Here is a 12,123-nt window from a genome sequence, read left to right on the forward strand (position 1 = left end):
TGTCAATCAAAAACTATTTGTGAACAAATTGTCATCCGAAGCAGCTAGACGATCAGGAGAGGTTTCTCACAGGTCAAATGACGATGCATGAAAATTCATATGAAAAATGAGAACACAAATAAAATTTAGAAAGTTACGAATCTGCTGTAGTAGAAAAAATATAATTTTTTTTTAGACGTGATAAAGAATTTAGAAAATATAGACGCCACAATAGAAGAGTGTTTGTTGAAAATGTAACACTTTAAGTCGTTTAGTATTTACAATGCTGAGAATCAATATATGTATTGCTCATTATTTGCTTAACTTGTCACAAAACTTTCTTAACTCACTCTGATACAATTTTGTTAATTTTTTTTCGTTAAATGGTTTTTTTTTTAATTTTTGTTGAAAATGTCAAACATAATTAGGTTTATGTTATCTGTTTTCTCTCGCTTGAAAATATGTGACAAATAGATTATTACTTGTCATTTTCAATATGGTCCGTGGTATCAGTCCAGTGAGTCAAGGATTGATACCATGACCAATATGGACAATGCCATCTAATAATCTGTAATTAACGACCGAAAAAATTACATAGATTTCACACGCATGTTTCTACAATATCAGCATTAAAAGTTGGGTACAAATACTGATCGGTGTGCAATTTAATTCCTTGATTACGGTTTAATCATTATTGTGCAAATGTTCGTCTACGTTGCATGTGTTATGTGAAAACAATTTTGTTTTTTAATCCCTAATTATTATAGGCATAGTATTGACTATTTTATTTATTAATTTCACAAATAACTAATATCGTAGTAGAACCGTATCTCACAAAAAAGTAACCTTTGTTAGTCGTGTAATAACTATGATTTTGAGTTTTTTGTATCTTTTATATATTTCAGAGTCCAAAATGACGTTTATTATTAATGACATTGTATACATTTTTGTTTAGCGGTCAGCTGAAGAACGGGATTATTTCACTGTAGTTGCGAACCCCTGGTATTGTTGTAAAACGCTAATACATGTGTCAATATCCCTGTGTTGTAATTTATTACATGAACTATTCTCATAGTGATACTGATACCGAGCAACGTCAACTACTGGAGTACAGGCGCATTGCGTCGGACAAACAGAACGTAAAATTGCAGTTCATGTCTGTTGCATAAGCAAGAGACATATTTTAACGAGTGAATAAAACCGACAGATTTAGAAAAATAAAACTTTTTCGGAAAAATATTTAGGACAATAATAAAAAGAACTGAAGATGCAAAAATTATCAAATGGTGAAATAGAAGAGAAACAGTCTGCATATGTAAAACATTAAACGTTAACAAGAACGTCTTTCCAATTAAAAAGCCTTTTTATTATGCACAGGAATCAAACCAATAAATTACGCTATGTATAGTAACCACATCTTCACATGAACCGGCACAGAAGCATATATCTCATCCTGATTAAAAAATAAATTATTTTACTGTATAAAACAGACAACTGGTAACCTTTTAATAAACAATCTAATCAAGTTCAGCATTTCATATTCCTAATGACGTCAAGGTAGTATTGCATACAAACAAATATTCTCTACAGATAATTAAGGCGATAACATTTATAAACATTATATTTTCTTGGTGAAAGATTTGTGATTCATAATGGTCTATCCTTAAACATGTTATATATTTAAAAAATTTTGATAAGAACGATTCTTCGTGGTTTTTTTCAAGCAATCATTATCCTAATTGTTCCTGATAGTTTTTACAACAAAGTTGAACCAGTAAGTTACAAGCTTGAAGATTTTGCTTTTAGAGTCGGTGCACATCTTTGAAAATCAGAGGAAGTATTCGCCTTAGCAGTTAGCACACAGTAAACTAAAAATGAAGAAGTGGTTATTTTTTATAGGAACAATGTGTTCCGTACTTCTGTCTGGAGTAAAACCAACCAATACCAGTGATGATATGGTAGAAACTCCTGTGGTCGATAACCAGAATGCTCCTTTGCTCGCCATGTTTGACATGACAAATGTGAACAAGCGCATCAAGGCGTATATCTCCGACGCTTTCGAAACGAAAATGTCAGAATTAGTTAAAATGAAATTGCAAGAGGTTTTGATGTCGATGAACATTGAGGAGGATGTAAAACAATACATAGAAAATGTGAAAGGAAATTTAACGCTGGACATTGAACAGGAAATTAAAGAATATATTAATGATGTGAAACAGAATGTAACCTTGGCTACATCAGAAGGTAATTCCATATTTTCTATAAAGCGGTATTTTGTGGTGATATTATGTATGATTGGCAATTATACCATTTGTTACCATATTTTCTTAGCCACCGACCATTTTTCTTTTGTTGGGGTTATAAGCATTTTATGGACAAACAAATGTCAACCATTTTTGGTTCAAACAAAAAGCACATGTTTTTTAAAATAGTATCTAATATTATTTAATGTTACAAGACATTTCTATTATAATTTCAAAGGCTTAAATTATACTTTTAAATGTCTATTCTGATATATATATATTTCTATTATAAGTTATTTAAAATCGGGCAATTACTAGTTAATACGAGTTTAAGGGCATACGATACAGTTTTGATCCTATATTTACAAGTTCGTGAAAATTTGCATATAGGCTATTTTTTACCTGAATAGATGAAATATGTAATAAAAAATATACCTTCATGTGCTACGTTTTGGGTAAAATGAGGTCGAAAATTTGTATATTTGCTCAAAATTCAGATTTGTGGGCGTAATTTCTTTTTCAAAAGAAACACATAACTTTTTTGTTATAAAAGATAAACACAAATTTTTTGTTAAATAATCAGTAATTTCTGTATTTTATAGGTATTCTAAAAGATTATGCATTTTTTATTCAAAAATAACTCATATTTATAAAATGTTCATGACTTGAGGAAAATACGTAATTTTTTGCCACATGTTTATCAAAATTAAAAAAAATCCTCTATTTACAGTTTTATAAAATTTGGGTCACTTAATCTCCCTGCAAAATGAAACAAATTGCTGTTTTGAATAATAGGGGTCCATGAACTCGTTTTCAAATTAAATCAGTTTGAATGATAAAAATCAGTCGAAAACTGCATCTTTTCTCAATATGTCACAGTTTGACGTCGCGAAAATAACAAATTACGTTAGCAACGTCATTACCTTTCCTGTAACTGTATCGTATGCCCTTAACGCGGTCTAAATGGAAACTTATAATAGAGGTAACCGGTGAGAAATAAAAAGAATAAAATAGGCAGTACGCGTATCAATCAATAAAAAAATGCACTTATAATCCTAGCGAGATACTCATGAACAGTGATACATTCTTACTTGAAATTAATTATCCCGCTTCGTGTCATACGGCAAATTAGGTGATACGTTCGTAATTCGTACGTGATTCGTGATCTCACCGGTTACCTCTAATGTCACCGATTAAACGCACGATTACCCAGTTACCGTTTTGTCCGTAGTCAACATAAGTTTATTTTTACGTACACTAGACAAAAAAGGAAACATTAAAAACTGTTTACTACTGATTTTACAAGCGTATTAATTTTTCTTGATACGAAGTATTAAAACGTGCGTTTTCTTTTCGCGTTAACTCATTGGGTAAATATTCTTCGTATAGATTTTTAAAATATCTTTATTTTGATAAAATTACTTTAAACTCAATATTTTACATGTATTTTTTAATACAAAACACTTATCAATTGCATTAAGTCAGTTGTAATTACTTTGAATATAGGATGTACATGTTATTAAGTCAAAATCAAATACTGAAACTTTTTATCATTTTGGTGAACATGAAGAACAGTAGCACGAGAAGATGGTCAACATTCTTAACGACATTTTACTAAGTCGTGCTTTATAAAATAAAACAAAAAACATGTATCAGAGTTAACATGTTCCATGCTGTAGATTACATCTAGTCATTAAAAAATTTAATAGGACGTCAATTTATATAGAAATACATGAATGCATTTTATAAAAAGAAACTTGCAATCAGCTTTGATTTTGAAATAATGTACATTTCCTGAATTACAGGTCTAATTCGAAAATAAAAACCTGATAATTTTAATTATAAACTTATTTTGTTTCACCATTTTATGTCGTGAAGACCGAACCTATTTATTCCAGCGATAAACATTACATGCACATATATATAAACGATTGTAATATCAAAAACATCAAAAATAAACTCGATTTTGTCTTTTTAAATAATTATTTCGGTTATGCAGATCTAGTCAAACATTTTCTTCAAATGAGAACAAATCCGATGATAATCGCTATTAAGTCCAATGCATTTTGTGGCATCCGAGGAAAAGATGTTGATATTACTTAACCAAAATCTGGGCATTAAGATCATATGATCGACTTGATGTTTGATTAGTTTGCTTATTGATACCCTTTCGTATTTTGATAATTTCTAAAAAGTGATTTTGATATTTCACAGTATTCATCCGAAATAAGCTTTACCAGGAATATGACAGCTGTTTTCCATTTGTTTCGTTTGTAGTCGTTAGTTCCTTTTTATTTGTGTCCCCTTATTTTATTAGTTGCAGTTCTGCATTTGTGTTACTCTTTTTACACTTACACTCACAATACTATCGATATTTCACCATACGATATTTCCTGATTTTTATAGTGAACTTGCAGACATTATTATGTTAAGGGAACTAGCTTTTCAGAAATTAAAATACCATCATCGTGCATAACATTGAATTATAGATTTTTACACTACTTTTTTCAGACATCAAATCTCTCCGGGATTCACTACAGGAAGTACAAAAAATCATTGCAAATCAAAGTAAGTAAAAAACTAGACATTTGATTAAATGAAAGATAATTCTCTTTTATACCTTTGTTCACACGTTTTTTTCTATTAATTTGCGTAGACATCGTGTTCCATTGACTATTTATTATAAGTAACTGATTGTAAATATGCAATTTTAATAAACAACAATTTTACTTTTTGAACATAAAAATTAAAAGATGTTGTATGATTACCAAAGAAAAAACTCTCATCAAGATAGCCAATGGCACAGACATTACCACTATAGGTCACCTTGTGACCTTCAACAAGAAGAAAGTCTATACCTCATGCATGTGATTAAAAGAACTCGAAATAACAAATATAAAACAATTCATCAAAACAATTAACAGTCGAAGCCTTATCTGTGTACAAATTAATGAAAACATATGTTACACAGCAACAAACGACAACCACTCAAAAAACAATAATCACAGACTCCTGACTTAGGAACAGGCATTTATAGTATGTGGCGGGGTTAGACTTGTTTGAAGGCGCCAACCTTTCCATAACCTGGGACAGTGGTGTAACATAAAAACATAAAAACAAACGATACAGTTACAAGGGATTTGTCAAAATGTGACATATCGAAAAAGGATGATATGTTTTACGTAATAATATCAGTCAGACTAATTTAACTCAAATTGGAGTTCATGGATTCTTTTTTTTTTCCCAGTTTACATTAGTTTTAATTATGTATGAAAATCATGTGTGCCAATTTTAATCAAAAGAATCACCGATGATTTTAATGAGGTGTTTTACGTTTGTTTTTTTAGTGTCCGTTTAACTACATATATATATATATATGAGGTAAAGGCTTTGCTCATGTTGAAAATCTGCTTGTCTTTATCTTTTTCAAAAGTTAGGTATGTCTATCCAGAGGATAACAAAAATTAATTAAATATTCAATTATATATATAAAATGTCAGCCCGTGTATCTCCAAAAGTAGCGACTGTCGGAATATCTTTTGTAACATGCTTAAATCGTTTAGAAAAACAATAGCTTGTAAGCACATGTTTGTCCACAATTCCCCATTTGATCTAAACTGTTCAGTATGCCCTTAACTCAACAGATGAGAACAAATAGAATACATCTAACATAAACACAGAGTAAACATGGAAGGATACTAATTAAGTCTTATACATCAAAGCAACAAAAAAGAACATTAGTACAGACTTGAGAGTACTCGCACTTACTGACTAGTTAAAAGATAACATGAATAACAACATATAAAATAATCATGATCATGCAACATAGTTTTAAATACCATAAAACTTACAGCTATGAATGTGTATATGTATATAGAAATAATATGAACGCTTTTTTTTAATACATTGTAATTGAGGAGACAGCATGCATAGCCAGAATAAATGTGAAAGAACATTACATGATTGTGGTGATTTAAAGGGAACAGGCTGCATAAGCGGCATGTATAACCTACTTGCAAACGGTGTCTCACCATTCAGAGGTTACTGTAATATGGTTACTTCCGGTGGTGGCTGGATAGTAAGTTGTTTATTACTTATCTAAATGTATCCATGTTTATTCTATTGTAATATTATGATATATATGATATATGTAATTGATGTTTCTCCATTTTCTTCTTTGTCCGTTGCTTATTAAATGTCATCTACCGAGTTAGATTATTTATCGGGGTTGTATTAACATGGCTACTACGCCGGTTGTAACATGCGAAGCAGGGTCTACTTACCCTTCCGGAGCATCTGAGATCACTCTACGTTTAACTGGGGTTCGTGTTGCTTAGTCTTTGGTGGTTTTTTTTGTTGTGTCGTGTGTACTATTTTTTGTCTTGTCTGTTTTTTTTTTTTTTTTTTTTTTTTTTAGCCATGGCGTTTTTTTAGCCATGGCGTTGTCAGTTTATTTTCGGTCATAGATTTTTGAATGACCCTCTGATATCTGGTGTTCCTCTTTTTAAACTGGTAGATGATGAATAATTTTATTTAATTTGTTCAATTGCTTTTAACAATGATGTATAGGATATAAGTTTATCCAAATTGTAGCAATTTGTTTACTGTATCAGAAAATAACAAGGAGATAGTAAGTTTATTTTTGTTCTCCGTCTCGATATCGCATTGAAGTTTTCAACATTGAACAACAGCAGCATTAACGACGGTCCCTGTATAACCAAATTTGTGGGATATCATTGCAACAATTAAAAAATGTTAACATATAATTGTTGTTTTTCTAGGTTATACAAAGAAGACAAGATGGTAGTGAGAATTTCTACCGAGGTTGGGATGACTATAAGAATGGTTTTGGTAATCTGACAGGAGAATTCTGGCTAGGTATTTAATTTTACACTATTGTTTTTGACATTTTGCCAGATATTCGGGTTTTATTTTTAGTTTTTCTTCATGAAGTGTCTATACAAAGAACAAGGGCTGTTTTTGCCTCCCCCCCCCCCTAATTTTCTCATTTTACAAATTTCATTGATTTTTTCGTAATTTTATTGCATTCAAATTTTAAAAGAAAAACATTGGTACAAAAAATGTGATTTCGCGTACTTTTTCAAAGAACAAAGTGCCAAATAGAATGTTTAGATGTTTACTGTTTTAAAAATTTATAGGGAACCGTTTTCCGCCTGTTTTATATTTAATGTAATTTAAAAGCAAAGACACGTGTATTATTTTTTTCTGCTTTTAAATGTGTCTGATTTATAGACAATCAGTTCATAACAATTGTTTTATTAAAACACAAGAGCGAACATCCGTTAAAAATTAGCATTTAGACTTTTTACAATGTATGCAGTGACTTGCTTTTTGTTTAGTTTTGGAAAGATAATTGAGTATTGTCCTTCATTTACGCACGTCTAACAAATACATTATCAACAACTTGAATAATTAAATACGAAGGAATTTATAAAACTTTTTCACAAAATGTATTGTTTAACATCGTCTAATAGTTTGTACAAATTTATACTAGGTAACGAATACATTTACAAACTTACGTCAGAAGGAGGGTATCAGCTCCGAATAACACTAGAGGACTGGAATGGTGACACGGCATATGCTACATACAAAAATTTCAGTTTGGGAAACGAAGATTCTAGTTATAAATTGACGATTGGAGGATACAGTGGTACTGCAGGTATGTAATCAGTCAAATAGGTATTTTATATTTACATTGTATCATAGATAAAATTTCTTCGTTCAGTGTGTACCCATTTGTGTTAATATGTCTTTTGATTGAGTTAAGCGTGTCTCTCTATGTTGTGATGATACATGTACACCATAGTTTCAGATAAGGGTGAAGGTGTGGTGCCATTACAATGTTTAAACCCACTGCAACCATTTGCACCTGTCCTAAGACAGGAATCTGATGTTCAGTAAGTGTCTCATGTTGGTATGGTTTATAAGTGTTTCTCGTTTCTTGTTTTTATATAGAGAAGACCGTTAGTTTTCCCGTTTGAATGGTTTTACATTAGCCTAGTATTTTCGGGACCCTTTATAGCCAAGGTTCCGTGTTGAAAACCGTACTTTAAAATATAATTGTTTACTTTTGTAATTTGTGACTTGGATATAGAGATGTATCATTGGCAATCAAACCACATCTCCGTCCCGTGATGTTATTGCCGAGGCTTTCAACAAAAGCTATGGTATAATTTACGAAACACCGCAAAACTATTCAAAAGCTATGAAGTATCTATAACTTAAATCCGTAGAGAATATAGTAAAATAACACCAAACAAAATGTAGATGGTTCCAATGGGCATGCTGTTTCTCATGCCATGATATAAAAGCAAATTATACTAGTGAACAATGAATTATTCAAAAATTGAACGACATTTCTCCTACATGTGCCGCTTTTTCAACAGAACCGGGGATTGTAAATTCAATTTGGCAAATGTAGGTGTTCAAATATTGAATGTTATATCATATTTGTTATTATTCTTTCTAGGAGATGCAATGGCCTACAACAATGGTATGTTGTTCAGTACAAAGGAAAAAAGAAACACATGTGCACGACAGACTGTTGGGGCTTGGTGGTATGGCAGTTGTACTTACTCTAATCTGAATGGAGAGTATCTTCGAGGAAAGACCAGCAGCGATAAAAATCACCATAGAGGTGTTACTTGGTATTACTGGAAAAATAGATGGAACTATTCATTAAAGAAATCTGAGATGATGATCAGAAAACTTTAGAATAATTAATTTAGTCGCAGGCGTCTGTATCAGGAGCAGACGTTATTAAAAACAATGTTTCTTAATTTGTTTTGGTCGCCTTGTACTGTCATGTCATGGCGTTACATTAATTTTTCCAAACCAATTTCCTTCGGTCAAACGATTACCAGAAATTGGTAATATTTCCAGTATAATGTATAATAAAATGACATAAAAGTATGTTGTCTTTCTTCAAAATAACTATATTATCACTTCATGTCAAAACGATCAAGTGGTAATAATTACATTTTTTGTAGTTTAGTACAATTAAGAATATTTAAAAATAAAATGGATTTCATCAAATACTTTCCTAAAACAAATACTAGTATTACTAGAAGTTACATGTTTTATATTGCATTAAACATTGATAACAATGAAATTTATTATAATTGCCAAAACGGCAACTATCCACAAGAAATACCATAAAATGAAAATAATTATGCAGATGTCAGACAACCAATTAATCCCTCAAATCTAGAACGTAGGCCTACTCTAACAAAAATAGTGCATTTGTATGGAAGGGAATATCCGCCATAAATAAACAATTCTCAATTTGTGAAATGTAATTTCTTAATAAGAAACATGTCCTTTCTTAATTTGTAACATATATATTTTTTCCATCCGTTACACGATTTCTTACATTTCTTGATTTGTGAAATTAAAATTCTTAATGTGTAAACCCAATTTCTTAGTTTGTTAACGTATATTCTTCATTCGTTACATAAATTTAATACATGATTTCCTAATTTGTAAAATGTAGCTACTTTGTCACGTTTTGAGAGATCACGTCTGTGGAATCGTTGCCGCTGCCAGCCAATGAGAAGTTCCATTTCTAAAGAAACAATACAAGTTACAAATCAACATGTTACAAATCAAGAAGTTTGACAAGTCTAAAAGTTTTACAAATCTAGAAGTTTTACAAATCTAGAAGTTTTACAAATTTAGAATAAAATCCCTGCACAATATTCCACACGAGGTCGCTGAGGAGCCATGTAAACTCGTACCATCGAAAACTCGTACCCAATGTTTACGAACTCACACCCAACATTTCACGATTAATATCCACTAATACTGTTATATTCTTTTCTATAATATAAAAACATACACATTACATTAAGTACAACTGCATTGATTAATAATCTGATGCAAGAAGTTTTTAAAGGGTCTGTCAAATTCATGGTCACCGATTTGACTCAAATTCTCATATTTGATTTATAACAATGCAAAACATTTATCCAAACTACCAAAAGTCTAAAATAAACAGTATACAGAGCATTGGGTAGATAATATGAAGTTTCGTTTCGTGTGTATGTTAGACCAGATGCAATCTGATTAACTATTGATTTGATCTGATAAAAAGAACATATAAGCGATATAAACATACATAACGATATGAATAGATTATACCAACACGTGCAATTCAATTTTTATAGGTCTGTTTGATTTTATCTTATAGATTAAAAATTTATGTTTATCATTGTTTTTAACCGTAAAAGAATAATTGTATATAGATCAAATGATTTACCGTAGTTTCACTTTCATTGTTGACATTCTTTTTCTGTAAATAACCTGTACACGTATAATGCATGCGTTGTCGATCTTTAGCTAGGGGTTATATTGAAGTTCACATGAATACGGATTCAAAGAGGTCGACTAATTCACTTGCAAGTGAATGAGTAATTATCAATGTTTCTTCGCTTAATTTGACAAAAAATGAACCATTTTGGCTGCTAAAAGCAAACTAATATTTCACTATTTCACTTTCATTATTGATTGCACAAAAAAATTCTTACTTTATAGAACAGTAAATAATGAATAAAAATTGAACATTGATAGCTTAAATTTTAGTTTCTTATATGTGTGTGGGCTGACCAACAAAAATGCTGTCTCCGGATTTCATTGACATCTTTTTGGACATCATATATGAATATTTGATGAAACGATGTTAACTAACGTATATATACTTTAAACCTGCTAGACCATTATACCTATTTTAGTTGATTTAATTCTTGTTCTGACCTTGTCGCTTCAAAAATATACGGGTTGTCAGTTTCCCTATCGAAGGTCGGTAGTTTTCATCGGGCCCTTCAGCTTCCTCTACCAGTAAAAACTGTCCGCAACGAAATAGCCATCAAGCGGCACTTAAAAGTGGTGTAAAACACAAACAATCAAATCGATTTTAAAGTAACGAAAAAGAAAAATCTCCTTGAACACATGTTCAATGCAAAGATCAGTGAAAAAAGCTTGATAGGATATTTTTTTTACATGCAGTTATTTAGATACTATAACAGATATGAACCATGATTTATTTATTTTTTTAAATATACATTTCGCTCTTATTTTCATCCAATCTTAGTTTTCACAAAGTCAACAAGTAAAACACAATGGATTGTGGTGTTTAAAGTGCAGTACTGATTTTTGAATCTATAAAAAAAAAAAGCTGTGGTATGATTGCCAATGAGACAACTGTCCACAAAATACCAAGATGACACTGATATTAACAAATGTAAACATCGTATGGCCGTAAACAATGAGAAAACCCCATACCGCATAGTCAGCTATAAAAGGGCCCGATATGACAACGTAAATCAATTCAAACGAACCTAGTGGCCTTACTTACATGTATATAAAAAATGAACGAAAAACAAATATGTAAAGCTAGGTTCACACTGCCGATCAGATCAACTCGATGATCCCGATTCTCCAAATTTCCATGATCAAACGACACAAAATTCTTGATCGGGCCTGTTTCCGACTGTACACTAACTTATTAACTCGACCATTCACGACTCCCTGAAGACTTCACCATGACTCCAACCTGACCACTAATTGAATACATATTCGATAATTCAAACCAATGAACGATCTCTACACGACTAGCTAGACCAAATCAACTATACTGCATCTCAGCCTGATCTCGGTCAGACAAGATCGACTTGATCGTACGTGAGGGGTCGTTAAGATAATTGGGCATTGGTCGGGCATGTACAATTCCAGTATAAAACGTATGATTGTTTTTATATCACCCGCTGCAGCGGAGGGAACTATAAGACTTAGTGTTTCCCTTGTCCGTCCGTAAGTACGTATACGTACGTTTCAACAACTAGTTTCCGTTCTCTTGACATTGGCAATGACTCTTCATAGGGGT

At 31.4% G+C, this 12,123-nt stretch overlaps 1 protein-coding gene across 1 annotated transcript; it reads left to right on the forward strand.

Annotated features, from left to right (window-relative positions):
* Positions 1–1,665: 1,665 nt before the first annotated feature.
* Positions 1,666–9,155, forward strand: LOC134726802 (angiopoietin-related protein 7-like). Its single transcript, XM_063591217.1, has 6 exons — positions 1,666–2,223; positions 4,734–4,790; positions 6,140–6,300; positions 7,004–7,100; positions 7,738–7,902; positions 8,713–9,155. Exons 1-6 carry the CDS (start codon positions 1,854–1,856, stop codon positions 8,955–8,957), a joined length of 1,095 nt encoding a protein of 364 aa, XP_063447287.1. The 5' UTR covers positions 1,666–1,853; the 3' UTR covers positions 8,958–9,155.
* Positions 9,156–12,123: the final 2,968 nt, after the last annotated feature.

This window comes from Mytilus trossulus, chromosome 7 (genome assembly GCF_036588685.1).
Source record: "Mytilus trossulus isolate FHL-02 chromosome 7, PNRI_Mtr1.1.1.hap1, whole genome shotgun sequence".
Taxonomy (NCBI): Eukaryota; Metazoa; Mollusca; class Bivalvia; order Mytilida; family Mytilidae; genus Mytilus; species Mytilus trossulus.

Bases quoted from the DNA above. Each gene is read 5' to 3' on its own strand.
- LOC134726802 (XM_063591217.1), top strand. From the start codon at position 1,854: ATGAAGAAGTGGTTATTTTTTATAGGAACAATGTGTTCCGTACTTCTG. The intron at 4,791-6,139 runs GTAAGTAAAAAA...ATTGTAATTGAG, and splicing joins AAAAATCATTGCAAATCAAA to GAGACAGCATGCATAGCCAG. The intron at 7,101-7,737 runs GTATTTAATTTT...AATTTATACTAG, and splicing joins GACAGGAGAATTCTGGCTAG to GTAACGAATACATTTACAAA.